The sequence below is a fragment of the Grampus griseus genome (genome assembly GCF_964374135.1).
Source record: "Grampus griseus genome assembly, chromosome: 3".
NCBI lineage: Eukaryota > Metazoa > Chordata > Mammalia > Artiodactyla > Delphinidae > Grampus > Grampus griseus.
In genome coordinates this window covers 108,142,145-108,159,373 of record NC_139019.1, presented here as the reverse complement: position 1 = coordinate 108,159,373, position 17,229 = coordinate 108,142,145, and the positions used below count along the sequence as shown (strand labels likewise).

At 39.7% G+C, this 17,229-nt stretch overlaps 1 protein-coding gene across 5 annotated transcripts in view; it reads right to left on the bottom strand.

Annotated features, from left to right (window-relative positions):
* CDC42SE2 (CDC42 small effector 2) overlaps positions 1-17,229 on the bottom strand; it is a 111,915-nt gene that overhangs the window by 16,162 nt on the left and 78,524 nt on the right. For all 5 annotated transcript variants that reach the window (XM_082651799.1, XM_082651800.1, XM_082651802.1 and 2 more), the window contains one exon: positions 2,713-2,814. In XM_082651799.1, the coding sequence (XP_082507925.1) occupies positions 2,713-2,814 (102 nt within the window). The remainder of the gene's footprint in view (positions 1-2,712; positions 2,815-17,229) is intronic.

Below are 17,229 nucleotides of genomic sequence, written 5' to 3'. Positions count from 1 at the left end.
GTATCGATACAAGGTGTCTTTTCATTGATGATCCTCAGTCAGTTTGTTTAAAGAAAGTAATAAGACTGTTCTAAGTTATTTTTGGAGTAAGACAGGTTTAAATATATTCTAACTGAAGAGAATAGCAAAATATAAAATGCATGGCTATTTAGGTCCAATATGGTTAAAGTGAGAACATGTGATTGGCTCTTAAATGGGTAAATTTTTACTCATTTACTGAAAAATTCACATATGTGGAACTAACTCCAATGATATCACATAGTGATGTACTGTAACATCTATATTCACATTACTCAAATGACTACTTTAGGTAAGAATATATTAAAAAAAAGAGGGACTTCCCTGGTGGCGCAGTGGTTAAGAATCCGCCTGCCAATGCAGGTGTGCTCCGCAACGAGAAGCCACCGCAATGAGAAGCCTGTGCACCGCAAGGAAGAGTAGCCCCCGCTCGCCACAACTAGAGAAAGCCCTCACGCAGCAACAAACACCCAATGCAGCCAAAAATAAATAAATAAATTTTTTAAATTTTAATAAATAAAATTAAAATCTATAGGTCTATTTAAGTGAACTTGCTCAGTCTGCGAAGCTTATGGCCATAGGCTATCGGTTAATTTTCTGCTCCTCTGTGGTAACACTGTTTTGTGGCACAAACTTGATTTTACCCTAGTACCAAATAATTTCCCACCTAACATGACAAGTTAGGTTTTATAGGTATCTTAGGCCTATTTACAACATCTTTATATTTTTACACGGTACTTTCATAACGCCATGCAAATTCTAAGGAAAAAAAAAATCTGTTTTTCTTCCAGAAGTCAATTCTTCAATTTCAAACAAAAGGACTTGGATTTTCTAGTAAGTAACCCTCAGTATTGAGATGATATGTATTATTGTGACTGTGGCTATGCATTATTTTAACACAATAAAGTTATATTATTAAAAGAGTCATAGAAACCTTTTCTAGCAATAAGTTAGTATGAAAAGTAGTCTTGGGAAGAACAGTGTATTTAGGGGAAAAAAACCAGTCATCTGGCCATTCAATAATCCAGCGTGGCCTGCCTCTTTCATATGCATCGAGCCATGTTCCTATTAGTGTTGCTCAATTCTCAGAATAGATGAACTTAAAAGAAACTATTTCTTTGTAGAGACAACAAACTAATACGTAAACATAGGCAATGAGTACAAACAGCCTTCGGAAGACAGGTTTGGTTCTGAAGAGCTAGAACACCTCATAAGAAATATACTTCAGTAACCAAAGGAGGCTGTCTGGAGACTGCAGGGCAGAACCTCTACAACAGCTGAGGGCCCATCTTGATGCTGCAGCTCAGTCAGCCCTGCAGAGGACAGTCCTCAAACTTTACCTAACTTGATGGCAAGCAAGAATCATGTACATCAATGACAGGCTTTTCATAGAGACAAATTACCAGATAGGAATCTTGAAGGAAATTCTGAAATATGCATAAACGAGATTTTAAAAGTTAACTAAGTACTACGAACTAAGAACTTAATTTGTCCTATACAGTTAAATTTTTAAGAACAGAAGTGGGGAAGAAGACATGTCGATGAGAAAGAAATTAATCAGATATAAAAAATTTGAAACCGTTCATTTTATTTATATATGCCACAATGACCTTAGTATTAACAAAAGTCATAGGGTCCCATTTGGTCTCTTCACTCCACATTAATCCAGGAAACGAAGCTACTGAGTTGTATTTTAACAGCAATCTGACACCTCTTACATTTCCACAAAAGCAGTTCAGTGTACTTTTCCTACAGATTTAAAACAAACAAGCTGTTTCCTTTCCAGGAAGCTACAAATGTCATCCCTTTGCTTACCTAGTAACTGTAGGGACAAACTTGTTTGCTGTATCCAGGATACTCACCTACCTACCTTATAAGTCTCTGTTCTTTTGTTAAGTCTTTTGTTAACGCTATCCAGTAAGTGAGCATACAATGCAGCATAATTTTGTGTTTATAAAAGCCTTATTGACTTTCTGGTTCTAAACACTTGAGGGATCATTTAGACAACTCAGTGTACTTTAGATATGGGGGATAGCAATAGTGGCAGAGCCCTGATAAAAACCCTCTATTGGTTTCTATTATACTGCTCTCTATTTTCCCTTAGATGAAAAATTAAGGAGTAAGAGTTCAGCTGAGTAAATTTAAAGCGTCTTCTGAAATTTACCGAAAACTCTATAAAAGACAGCAAATACATACAAATTCTAATCCTCTGCTAAGTGCATGAGAACTTATGTTACAGTAATAAATAAATAACAAGCATTCTAATATCAGGTAAAGCCTAATATTTTATAAGGGAAATGCAATAAATACGTCTGCAAAAGGCAACTAACTGAACTTAAGAGATTAAATATTACTAAAAAGCTGACCTCCAAGTTGCTTTGGCAGCAGGGGGCATGAGAATCCATGGGAGAGTACCTTCCTTTCTGAATTCAAATCCTTTAAAAGTTTTAAAGTATTTATTCGGAAGAAAGGTAGCTACAAAGAGTTTAGAAAAACAGATGACTTGGCAAACTACGTAAGAGATTAATTTTTCATTGTTCATTTTCTTCTCTTTGATGCTCACATTAAGTATGTATGCTCAATGTCTATAATACACTGGGAACAGTGCCATCATTAAGAATGTATGTACCTGTTACACAGGTACACATGACTATGCCTGGAGGCCCCACCTGTATGTTCCACCCACATACTTACGGAATTCATCCCACTGAACAGGTCTCCTGACCCCACGTGAGCCGTGTGCACAAAGTTTGTGGGCTCTCCAATCATACTTCGGTCAATCCGCCGGCGCCTTTTCTAAAATATAAGGAGTAACGTGTTGAGAAAATGATCTTGTTAACAAAAACTTATTCTGATAGATTTATATACTATGCACAAATGACTTCGTATAATAATATTTTTGCCCAGGACACAAAAATACCTAAATCTTGGTATCACCACAATCACCTCTTATGATGAGATCCCCCAGAGAAATATATGCACAAAAAAATGATTGGTAAAGTAAAATAATAGGTTATTATTTAGAACTTAAAATAGATTATTTGGTCTGACTTTGGCCATCCATATATTTGTATAGCAACCATTTAAGTTTTATTCTTTTAAAAAATGAGACAAATGTAAAATTATCATCTGTAACCATCATTCTTAGCAAAGACGACAGTGTGACTTAAGTGCAGCATTCCGATTTTAAACAAAACATTCTAGCTTGCATCATTAACAGACTGATGCTACTTTGATGGTTGTTACTGAGATTATACCCAACTACCCTTCACCCGGAAGGAATCTGTCAGCTATCTGTGCAGGGGAGGTTTGGCTCTAGCCCATTCACTGATTTCTGGCCTATTCTGGCTGCAAACGAAACCCTGTCCAAGCAGCCACCCAGGCTGCAGCTTACTGCCTCTTCCTCATTTCTGACCCCACTTCCCAGCAGCTTCCCAGGAACTTCAGCCACAGGCTGCAATCCTTGTTCTACCAATGTGCCCTCCGCCTCACAAGACACTTCCCCACCCTGCTGCTGTGTTAAACTGACCATCCGAGATTTTTCCACAGAAGAAGGTTATCATCAGACCCGAGTGTTCCGTGGCTCCTTAGATACTGTGATCAACTGAGAGGGGCCACGGGCACAGCTGGCTTACTGTCCTAATACCATCTCTGCGTATCCCCATTTTCTTCCCTTTCAACAGAATACGTCTCCTGAAAATGCCATCTGCATCAAAACTAAGGCAAGTTACAAAGTTGTTGGATTAGGTTAGGTTGCCTCTGAACATAGTATTTTAAGTCTTCATCTACTGAAATGTTGCTATGCTCTTGATAAATCCTAAAAACTTACCCAGATAGACAGACACAGGTGACAGCTCCTCAGGATTAGAACATAATTTTCTACAAAGCCACAGAAGTGGAGAGTTCATACATTAATCTTAGAAGCTAGTATATATTGTTTTACTGCCCTCTAGCTTTTATTGCCACAGATTAGAATCCCAAAAGCCTGTTGTTTTCCCTTGAAGTTATGTTCATCCTCAGAGTTGAACAGTGACTCTGGACTATCTCCAGGTTTGCTGGTTTTCCCTTCCAGTGTTCTGTATGGCATATGGAAGTCCCTCTCTATCTGAACATGGGTTTTCCTATAGCTTAGTAAAGTTTTCTTGTATTATTTCTTTGATATTGCTCCTTGTGTTCTTTTTTGCTATTTCCAGAGCTTCTGTTATGTGGACATCTGAATGTGTGTTTGTGTGTCTAAGGGGGGGTCGGGGGGAGGAGGGACGGAGGGAGGGAGAGCGTGTGTGTGTATAATCTTCCTAGTTTCTTCCATTATTTGTTTCCTCTTTATAGTTTCACTGCATTAGAAAATAATGCCACTTGATCCTCTTTAGGAATCCACAACTGTTTTCGTACAGTCCAGAGAGAAAAAAAAAATTTTTTAATGATTTAAATTTATTTATTTATGGCTGCGTTGGGTCTTCGTTTCTGTGCGAGGGCCTTCACCAGTTGTGGCAAGCGGGGTCCATTCTTCATCACAGTGCACGGTCCTCTCACTATCGCGGCCTCTCTTGTTGCGGAGCACAGGCTCCAGACGCGCAGGCTCAGTAATTGTGGCTCACGGGTCCAGTTGCTCCGCGGCATGTGGGATATTCCCAGACCAGGGCTCAAACCCGTGTCCCCTGCATTGGCAGGCAGATTCTCAACCACTGCGCCACCAGGGAAGCCCCAGAGAGGAAATATTTTAAGCCTGCAGGTCATACAGTCTCTGTCAAAGCTCTGGCTCTACTCTGTCATCACAGTGTGTAAGCAGCCACAGACAATGTGAGAACAAATGAGTATAGCTGTGTTCCAGTAAACATTTATGCACAAAAAAGGGTGGCAGGTGACATAATGGCCCATAAGTTCTGGCTTGCTGACCCCAGCTCTAGATCAGTAATTTTTTTTCAGTGGTAGATACATTATTATTTTTCTCCAATTATGATTATGTTTTGGAAGCTCTTTGCTATGCAATATTTTTAATCTCTTTGAGAATTTGTATTACATGTTTTCCTTTTTTCCTATCAAAGACGCCTGACTGAATGAATTATAGTCTATAACACCCGGGAGTAAAATATTCATTCCTGTACTTCTCCAAATTTAGTTACTTCAAGCCCCTTTTTGAAGGGTTAAGAAATTCAATCGGTCCTTTGGGGCAGTGTCCCATAGGGCTGTATAAAAATTTCAGGTTAAAATGGTGTCAGTAAGCCAAGGAAGGGTCTAGATCCCTTGTCTATGCTCTTCAATTTTCTGTTTCTTAGCACAGCACACCAATTTCCTGCTCTCTTTTCCTTACATGGTGCTACTTAAGGAGGCTCACACAGATTCCCTGCCCCTAACCACAGACTTGTCACCCGCAGCCATCCTTTGATGTGGGAGGCCAAGTGCCACCAATGCAGGATAGTCTCTTCCACCCTGTTTCCCATTTTTTTCTACAAACTCTTAAGTTTGTCTATTTTTACCCACCCCATTCAACATACTTCCCCTTCATACTATTCTCTTCTGAGATGATACAGCACAAATCCCTAAATGAGCCTTGAGAAGCAATGCTACCTTCTCTTTTCTAGGATTGAGGTAGGGAAAAGACGATGTTAACAGTAGTTTTGTGTCTGTTTTCTTCTTGGTAACATACTGTTACATTACCATTAAATTTGTCTTGTTAGAAAACTATGTTTCTCAAAGCACATCCAAGTGCATCTTCACCAGCAGAGGACATGAGTTTTCTTGATACCTGAGTAGGACAAATTGTTGGGGTTTCTTCCACAGTACGCCCCCTGACGTACTGAAAGAGAAGGAGGCTTCCAGGGTCTCGGCACACCCCAGACTGAGCAGAAAAGGCTAGACGTCTACAGATGAAGACAAAGGATGGCGGTTATGTTCCATGGGCTCATGGCGTCTGCCAGACTGAAGACTTCCCCGAAGGCCTTGTGAGGCTAGCCTGCAGGGGCAACAGCTCCCGAGGTACAGATGGTGCCACCTGGCTCAGCCAGAGGGTCTGCTGAAGCAGGTGATGGGCTGGCCTATTTCAGAGAATAAGATCTCTTCCAGATCGTCCCTTGCCCTGTGAACACATAGGACTTCTAACAGTTCTGAATCCACATCATTTCCTCTGGAAGGGTGTGTCTGGGCCTGAGCAGATGGCTACACCTGGCCCACGAATCCACAATAAGGGATTTATTCTAACAGTCGAATTATTGCAAGAAGATGCTGGGAGAGAGGAGTCACCATGGAGCACTCAGGCCACCAGCCATCTCACCCAGAAATGTTTCTTGAAAGATTAATGAATGGATGTGCTTCTAGGTCGATATGCTTCTGAAAGAGGCATATTAATATACACTTATAAGCATAATATGACACTCTGAATAATGAGGGAGGATGTTCAAAAGGAGACAACTAAACTGGTTCAAAAGAGACTACTCTTGGGGCTTCCCTGGTGGCGCAGTGGTTCAGAGTCCACCTGCCGATGCAGGGGACGTGGGTTCGTGCCCCGGTCCGGGAAGATCCCACATGCCACGGAGCGGCTGGGCCCGTGAGTCATGGCCGCTGAGCCTGCGTGTCCGGAGCCTGTGCTCCACAACAGGAGAGGCCACAACAGAGAGAGGCCTGTGTACCGCAAAAAAAAAAAAAAAAAAAAAAAAAAAGAGACTACTCTCACAGTGAAAAGCAAAGGACAGGAAGACACCGACTTCTTTCTGTCACAGCAATTATGTTAGGTAATTAATTTATAATCTGAAAATAATGACTACTTTTCAACTTGAACTTTACTGAGTTGGGAATGAGACTTTTCCTTTAGTACTGAAAGGGTTCTTCATGCCATCTACTCTAACCTGGATTGTAGGGTTAGAAGTAGAAGTTTTCTGTCTTTCCTTCTTTAAGGCTAGAAGGAGCACAACTTTTAAAGCAGGGGAATAACATGATCAAAATGGTTTTAAAAGGCATAATAGCTACAGATGGAAAGCAGGTTGGAGGGGTCCAAAAGAAAAATTATTAGAGTAATGTTGGTGAAAGGAGATTACTTGCATTCAACTAACAGCAGCATAAATGGAACATGTACAGATTCAAGCTGTGTTCAGTGGGTAAAATCAAAAGCATCTGGTTGTTGACTGGATTTGAGAATTGAGACGTAACAGTTAAGAAAGATGGATAGATTTCAGATCTGAATAGAGTGTACTCGATTTAATGGATTACATAATACTGGAAGAGGGTCAGTCTTTAGGAAGAAGATGAAAGATTCTGTTTAAGACACACCGAATTTGAGACATCTATGAGACATTCAAGTGAGGTTATCAAGAGGGCAAGTTGAATACACAGATATAGGATTCTGAAAAGGGCTAAACTAGAGATAGGAAATTGAGAGTCACCAGAATAAAGCTGTCCAAGTTAATGAGACTTCCTAGGAAGAAAAGTGCACAGAGGAACTCTATATAATGTTGGTCAGGAAAATAAGCCATTAAAGGAGGCCAAAAAGGAACAGCCTAAAAGTTAGGAGGAAAGTCAGATGTGACTTCTTCAAAGTGTGAAGGAGGGGTTAGGCAATACTCTGCAAGCTGGTGGGAGGTCAGGTGAAGAGAAACATGTTTCCAGGATTCAGCAACATGAAGTGAGCACCTTGGTGATGCTGTGCCAGCACAGTGACAGGAGCTCCAGACATCAGCGGGGGAGTGAGGGGCATCCAGGAGGCGGGGAAATGGAGAACTCCAACACAGACAAGTGGACAAAGTCTGGTCTCTGAACAGGAGAAGACAGACAGCTGTAGCTCAAGGGAGAAGAGGTAATGAGGACAGATTGAATTTTTTCCCTTAAATATGAGAAAGACTTGACTATGCTTAATTTCTGATGAGGCAAATCAGAAAAGACAGAGACAGAAGGTAAAGAAAAATAAAGATTATCAATATTACAAGCCTTCCAGAGAAGGTAGGAGGGATAGGATCCAGACACAGGCTGAGGTGTTCTTTAGACTTCTGTTATAACTTTCTTAATCAAAAACCTGGATTCTAAGTATAATTAAATATTTTAAGATACAAAAACATAATATTCTTCAGCCACAAGGTAGACATTTAAAGAACAGCCCACTTTTCTGGTGTGCTATATTGAGAGCACAGGGTACAGACTAGATTTAAATCGTGGGCAAACAAGGGGAATTCCAGAGTCAGGCCTCTGCAGAGAAAAACAGGAAATGGTGCACTCCACTCTGATATGTATTAACTGCTGTCAGTAGCCCAGTCACAGTTTTTCCTGGAAACATACTTTATTCTTCTTGATTCCTTATAGGGAACTTTACTAAAACTTTCGACCATGTGAATAATTCTTGCCATCCTTAAAATATTAACTGTTATTCTGCATAAGGCCAAAGACTAGAGGTACACAAAAACGAGTAGTTGTATTACAGTGAAGGGGATTAGGGAAAATGTCTCTTCCCATTTAATGTATGTCAATTATGCCTCACTGAAGCTGTTTAAATCTTAGAGTTACATACTAAAAACTTGTTCAATGAAATGTGATATCCAGAATTTGCTTTTAATTATCCAGTGGAGGGGGGTTAATAGGTGAAACAAGATGGTCCCCCCATCAATAACTACTGAAGTTGGGGACTACACACACGGGCAGGTGGCGGGCCGAGGTGTAAGGGGGTCCTCTTCTTTCCCTAATAAGTTTTTAAAAATAAGTTTTTTAAAAGATATGCTAATTCATTTATTTTCCTCCTAGTCTTACAACTTTACATAAAAACGTATGCACTGTGTACTAGTAAAAATGCTGTGACACAAGTACGAATAAACATTTACTTTCATGTCTGATTTCTATCAGAACGTAATCTTGTCCTCATTCTTTCAGATGCTTCACAATTCTAAAATTCTCTACCCACTTCCTGTCTTCCTCCCCAAACTATAGAAGATATATGTGAAGTTTTTCAGAAATACACTGCAGAGCTACCTCATCAATATAAGGCTAGCTACAGTATCCATTTAGTTTAACACTGCTCATTATATGCTTCATTCATGCACTCCCATCACATGTTCCTTCTTTGAAAATAAAAATTACTTGGCAAATATTTATTTTAAAAACCTGGAATGTAAAATTTACAGAAAAGATTATTCTGAGATTATTCTACCAAAAGACCCCTCTTCTCTGGTTTCACACTCATATCTGGCTACCACCTCCATCCCTCTCCTTCTGTGTATATCGCGTATGGTGGCCTTCTCCAATACATCCTAGGTCCCCTTTCTTTCCTCTCCCATGTCTTCACCTTATTAGCTCTATGCTGATGACTAGTAAGTCTATTTTCTCTTTTCTGGGCATTAGGCTACACATCCAAGTGCTTACCGGACATGTCCATGTGAACGTTGAGAGGATACTCAAATTTCCTATGTCCACAACTGAACATATATAATCTTATTTCTGTAATCTATTCTTTCTCTTCGTGCCCCATTTTGGTGAACACTTCCACCAGTACTTCAAGCCAGGTGTGAAGACTGTCCCTCACTCCTCCTCCTTCCTCATACTATCACATCACATCAGCATCACATCCTGTGGATTCTACCCTTTCACTCTCTCCATCCCCATGTCACTGCCACAGCCTTACTGCAGTCCATACCGCCTTCCACCTACATCACTATAGTAGCCTCCAAACTAATTTGCTTCAAACTTTACAACATTCCTTCCCCTCCCAATATTCTTTGCGCTGGATTTAGATAGACCTTTCTAAAGTACAAAACTGATGCTACTCACCACTTTAAAATCCCTCAATGGCTTTCCAAAACTTGCAGGCTAAATTCAAAATCCCAAAGCCTATGAAATCCTGTTTCTCTCTCTAGCCTCCTCCTTTTTTTTTTTTTTCGTGGTACGCAGGCCTCTCACTGTTGTGGCCTCTCCCGTTGCGGAGCACAGGCTCCAGACGCACAGGCTCAGCGGCCATGGCTCATGGGCCCAGCCGCTCCGCGGCATGTGGGATCCTCCCGGACCGGGGCACAAACCCGTGTCCCCTGCATCGGCAGCCGGACTCTCAACCACTGTGCCACCAGGGAAGCCCTAGCCTCCTCTTTTAATACTTTCTTGCATTCTAAGCTTTCATCTGCTACTTGAAATTCCCTAAATATGCTATGATCTCGCTCTCTCTCACTTCTCTGCCCTTGACCTGAAAGGATCCTTCCTACTGCTCCTTGACTAACTCAGGCCTCATACCCTCTGCTCTGAGGTTAGATGCTCCTCTCTGCTCCCAGAGAACCTTGTGTTCACCTCCACCAAAGTAAAATTTACATCTCGCACCAAACTGAAACTGTCCACTGGATGGCACATGTGCTCCTATATGGAGAGGGCATATAAAATGTTAGCTCACAAGGACCAGCGCCATACAGAGCACAAAGCAATTCATCAACACACGTTTTTTAAATGAATGCATTTATGAATATATAAACATTACAATCACATTGTTTTTAAGGCTTAACGTTTTAAACATTTTTTGTAGCAATATAAATGTTCCATCTCCCTCACATTTCTACAATATTGATCAAATATAGCTTCTAGGAAAACAGTGATTACTCAATCACTTAAAAGTTGAAACTTCCTCTAAGACTTTCTCTGGGCAGCTTCGTGTGCAAACACATGCCACCGAGGAGCAATTTAAGGCCAGATCCCAGAGGGTAACAGGAGGCCTAAGGTAAAAGCACAGGTGGAACAACCTCAGGTCCTTCTAGAAATGGAGATAAAATGTAAATAAAGAACAAAATGGTCTGCCATCTGGAGCAGGGGAAAAAAGCTAGGGCTTTCGGGCTACAAGATAGCAATCACTTATGCCAATGTGGACTAAATATTTGAAAGGTTGAAAGAGAGTGATATACTACTGACTTAACTCTGCGACCTGGAGAGAGAAAGCTGAGAGAGTATAACCACATCCCCTACCTATGAATATATCAAATAAACCCACGATTCCCAGACTGTGTCAAGTAGCTGGCAAACATCAAGGGACCCCATGTGGTATTTTCAATTTGAGGGAAACACAATGATACTCAACATGAAGCAGCCTGGGACCTGGGCCCCTTTGCTGCAGTGCTTGCACCTGGACACACCTCTCCTCGAGCAACAGAATACAAAGAAACTGTAGGAGACTAAAAATAACTGCCTGCATGCCCAGTTGGGGCAAATTCCGAACAGAAGATAAAAAGAGACCAAAACACCCAAATGCCACCACTTTCGAAGAGCCCAGAGCAAAAGCAGGGGGTCAGGACTTCCCTGGTGGCACAGCCTGCCAATGCAGGGGACACAGGTTTGATCCCCGGTCCAGGAAGATCCCACATGCCACGGAGCAACTAAGCCCGTGCGCCACAATTCCTGAGCCTGCGCTCTAGAGCCCATGAGCCACGACTGCTGAGGCCCACTCGCCTGGAGCCCATGCTCTGCAACGGGAGAGGCCACCACGATGAGAAGCCCACGCACTGCAGTGAATAGTAGCCCCCACTCGCCACAACTAGAGAAAGCCCGTGTGCAGAAACACAGACCCAATGCAGCCACACATACATACATAAGTTAATTAATTTATAAAAAAGCAGGGGGTCAGGAGCAAAAGCAGGGCACTGCACATGCCCCCTGCACACACCACCACAAAGGGGTGGGCAAACCACCTAAGCCGGCCCTCCAGCCCGACTCCTACCTTCATCCCATATAAGGAACAAACTTGCCCTGCCTCAGGGAGTGAGCAAGCAAGGGTAACTGTTGTTTGTTCCCCCTCACCTCCCCACTATAGCAGGGGTTCCAATAAAGCCTTGCCTGAATTTCTTGTCTGGCTTCTGGTCAACTTCCATTGATTAAGAAGGCCAAGAACCCTGGTCGGTAACAAACATACGTACAATACTGTGTGAACTAACTCAAGATAATTCAAAATTTCAATCTTAGAGAACACACTCTTTTCAACAACACATCTTTGCAAAGCACAGTTTTTCAGTGCCTGCTGTGTAAAAAGCCCAAGTATTGTACAAAAGTCAGTATAGAACTGGAAAAGAGGCTGGTGGTGTTCAGTCTGATCCTACAGTTTGAGGAGTTGTGTAAAGCCTAATAGGCACACATATCCCATAGGTAATCAAGGTTATTTGGGAAAGAAATAAAAATTTAGTTTTTCTTTCTATATATGTGTATTATTTTTTCAAATGGTGACTCAGTTTTTAGAACATAAGTACTAAGTTGTTTAGACCAAACTAGTTAATAAATAAATCCATAAAGCATTTCTCTTGGCCTGGGAACACCATGAAAAAAATTACTGATGTGTTAAGGGCAACAAACACAGAAGTTTGGGAGCCTCTGAAATAAGCTAACTTTTTGAAATATTGAGAGTATAACTAGGCACTGGGCATTTCTTAAAAAAACAGTAACTTTTTATACTATTCTACTGACAGTGTTCCCCTAAATACATGAGCTGCTTTCAAATTGCATCCTATTATCCATCCAGTTCATACAACAGTGGGGAAAAAATGACTAACAAAAGCTAAAATAACATAAAAATAGATTTGATTTTTTTTTATAGTAAAGGAAAAGGATTTTCCTAGTGAGTCTTACACAAAAATGAAAGCAATAGTTACGGCTGCAATGTCAACAAACTACGTGAAATGCCCTCACCCAAACCCATTCCCACGTGGCACTGCCTATTCATCCCTTAAGACTCAGCTCAAACATAACCTTCTGAGTTGAGGCTGCTGGGTATTCCTTGGTTTAAGTATTTAGAGTACAAGGCTCATTATTTCAATTATAATACTTAAAAATACTGTATTACAATTTATCTGCCCACAGTTTGATTTTCCTACCGTGCTAAGAGTTCTTCTATGACCACAGCTGTGCCTGATACATTGGAAAATTAATGGCTGCTGAATGAATAAAAGGATTTTAAAGAAACAATGTCAGCTCAGTTCTCTAAAAACTGTTTGTCTTATCCAATATTATGACCAAATATTTCTCAAGGACCTATTACATATGAAGATGTAAAAAAAAAAAGAAAAATATATATATATATATGATGTCAATTCTAATGGATTTCATAGTTCTGCAAAAAAAAAAAATTACTCACCTGTTTTATTTTTCTGCTTTACAGTAATGCTATCTACCATAGAGTAGTTCTACTGTCATCACTGTTCTAGCTTTTATACGGGGTGACACCTCAAGAGCAAGCTTTACTGTATATCAGAATCACTGCAGGGGTTTGTTAGAACACAGGCTGCTGACCTTGCAGAATTTCAAATCCACCAGGTTTGGGGCAGGTCCAGGAACGTTCATGGCTAACAGGACACCAGCTCAATGGTTTAGAAACACTGGTGCTGAAGATTTACAGCTAAATATTTTAAAACAATGGGTAATTCTTAAGAGTCTTACTACATGCCAGGCATATTTCCAATCACTTTAAATACAGGAACGCATTTGATAATACCTTGAAAAGCAGTGTGTGATGTTTTAATATTCCCTTCAAATCCAAGAAACTCTGGCAAACTCTCACTTGGAATCTCTTGACTATTGCTCACATTCCTACCTTATATTCACATTTGTTAATCTCTTGAACTCCCTGAATAATATTTTACAATTTTTGTGTGTGTTTTTAAATTATTTAGAGAGCCATTAGGCTGAATGGTTTTTCTCATTAAGAACAAACAACTCAACAAAACCAAGCCACCAAAGAATGTTTTTTAATCAATAGTTTTCATCAAAAAGAAGAGCCTATTCACTGTAGCAAACAAAGAAATACTTCTCAACCAGCTATCACCCCAGAGCTCGGTGCACAGACAGTAGTCAGACATGCCTATCTCCCCTAGTCTTTCCCTGGAAGAGGTCTATTTGCATATTTTAAAAGCTACTACCTGAGGGTCAAGCTTCTAATTTAGCACACAGAGATAGACTAAGATACTGCCCAGAAAGGAGGCCACTGGGCACCATCTCCACGTTTTTCCTCTTGCCCATTCCAGGTTACCCAGAGTACTGCTTTTGCAGCTGCCTCCCAGGGGTGACACTTTTTGATTGCCTGGCTTTGGTGGCCAGCAGGGCTTCAGGTCACAGGTCCCACAGCACAAAAATAATCAACCAGTTCTTAACTAGCTATCCCCCCAAAGGCTCAGTGCAGAGGGAACAGACATAAATACCTAGCTCCCAGAATTTCCGTGAAAGGGGTCTACTTGCATAGTTTGAAAGATGCTGCCTGAGGGTCTGACTTCCAGTCAGCCTGCATCTAGGTACTAACTGAGATCCTCCCCCTTTGGACACTGAAAGGTTTAGGCACACCCTCAATGACAAAGAGGTGGCTTTGGACAATCACAAGGTTTGAGAGACAACCAAGACCTTGGGCCAGGCTGAATGATAAGGTTCAACTCCTACACATGACCAGTATGTCACACCTGGCAGAGGTGGCTGTTTTATATAATGCACAGAAACCAGCACAGAGAGCCCAGGAAAATGAAGAAACAGAGGAACATGTTCCAAACAAAAGAACAAAATAAAACTCCAAAAATAGACCTTAATAAAATGGAGGACAGATCATATGTTAAGCTACAGTTTAAGTCTTAATAAATTTAAAAAGACTGAGGTCATATCAAGCATCTTTTCTGACCACAATAGTATGAAATGAGAAATCAATTACAAGAAAAAAAGTGGAAAACCCACTTTAAAAACATACTACTAAATAACCAATAGGTAACAGAAGAAATTACAAGGGAAATCAAAAAACATTTTGAGAAAAGTAAAAATAGATATATTACATACCATTCTTATGGGATGCAGCAAAGGCAGTACTAACAGGGAAGTTCATAGCAATAACCAACTATGTTAACAACAACAAAGAGCTCAAATAAATAATGTAACTTTTTACCTCAAGGAATTTAGAAAAAGAGCGAACTAAACCCAAAGTTAGTAGAAGGAAGAAAATAACAAAGATCCAAGTGTAAATAAATGAAAAACAAACTAAAAGACAACAGAAAAGATTAACAAAACAGAGAACTACTTTTTTAAAAGATAAAATAGAAAAACCTTTAGACTTACAAAAAAAAGAGAATTCAAATTAAATTAGAAAAGAGGAGACATTACAACTGATACTACAGAAATACAAAGAATCATAAAGACTACTATGAACAATTACATGCCAAAAAACTGGACAACCTAGAAGAAACAGATAACTTCCTAGGAACATACAAACCTACCAAGACTAAACCATGAAGAAATAGAAAATCTAAACAGACCAATAACAAGTAAGGAGACTGAATCAGTGATCAAAAACCTCTCAACAAACTATAGGACCACATGGCTTCACTGGTGAATTCTACCAAACATTTAAGAAGAATCAATACCAATCCTTCTCACATTCTTCCAAAACAATCAAAGACTACACTTCCAAATTCATTTTATGAGGCCAGCATAACCCTAATACCAGAACCATACAAGGTCAGTAAAGAAATTACAGGCCAATAATCCTGATGAACAAAGATGCAAAAATTCTCAAGAAAATCTAAAGAAATTGAATTCAACAGCACAATGAAAGGATCATACACCATGATCAAGTGGGATTTATTACAGAGATAGAAGGATGGTATACCACATTAACAAAATGAAGGATAAAAGTCACATGATCTCAAAGAAGCAGAAAAAGCATTTGGCAAAATTCAACATCCTCAATAAAGTGGGTATAGGGAGATCATACCTCAACATAAAAAAGACTGCACAGATATGTCTCATTTCATTGCACTTTGCTTTATTGTACCCCACAGATACTGCGTTTTTTTACAAATTGAAGGTTTGTGGCAACTGTGCATTGAGCAAATCCATTGGCACCATTTTGCCAACAATATTTGCTCACTTTGTGTTTCTGTATCATATTTTGGTAATTCTCACAATATTTCATTTTTTTCACTATTATCATACTTGTTATGGTGATCTTTGATATGACTATTGCAAAAACATCATGACTTGCTGAAGGCTCAAATGATGGTTAGCATTTTTTATCAGTAAATCATTTTTTAATTAAGATACATAGTTTTCCTTAGAAATAATGCTATCGCACACTTAACAGACTACAGTATAATATTAATATAACTTTTATATATATTGGGAAACCATAAAATTCACTTGACTCTCTACTGCAATATTTGCTTTAGTGTGGTGGTCTGTAACTTGATCCACAATATCTCCAAGGTATGCCTGTATGTAACAAGTCCACAGCTAACATGAACTCAATGGTGATAAGCTGAAAGCTTTTCCTCAGAAACAAGATCAGAAACAAGACAAACATGGCCACTCTCACCACTTTTTTTCCATATATTGAAAATCCTAGACAGAGCAATCAGGCAAGAAAAAAAAAAAAAAAAAGGCATCCAAACTGGAAAGGAAAAAGTAAAATGGTCTTTATTTGCAGATGACATGATACTACATATAGAAAATCCTAAAGACTCCACCAAAAAACTGTTAGAACTAATAAGCAAATTGAAATTCAAGAATGAAACTGAATGGTGGAACGGAACAATGGAAAAGATAGTCTCTTCAATAAATGGTGTTGGGAAAACTGAATAGCCACATGCAAAAGAATGCAACTGGACCAAAATCTTACACCATACCCCAAAATCAATTCAAAATGGATTAAAGACTTGAATGCAAGACTTGAAGCCATAAAACTCTAGAAGAAAACACAGGGATAAGCTCCTTGATATCACTCTTCGCAATGCTTTTTTGGATTTGATACCAAAAGCAAAGGCACAGCAAAAATCAGTAAGTCGGACTACATGAAATTAAAATTTTTTGCACAGCAAAGAAAACTAATGCAGTGAAAAGGCAACCTACAGCTACAGAATGGGAGAAAATATTTGCAAATAATATATGTGATAAGGAGTTAATGTCCAAAATATATAAAGAACTTGTACAACTCAGCAGTTAAAAGCAAAAACAAAACCAACCCAGTTAAAAATGGGCACAACTGAATATTTTCCCAAAGATGACATACGGATGACCAACAAGTACATGAAAAGATACTCGATATCACTAATTAGCAGAGAAATGTAAAACAAAACCAAAATGAGATACCACCTCAGACCTGTTAGAATGGCTATTATCAAAAAGACAAAAGATAGCAAATGTTGGTGAGAACTGTGGAGAAAAAGAAACCCTTGTGCACTGCTGGTGGGAATATAAATTGGTGCAGTTGTTATGAAAAACAGTACAGAGGTCCCTCAAAAAATTAAAAACAGAACT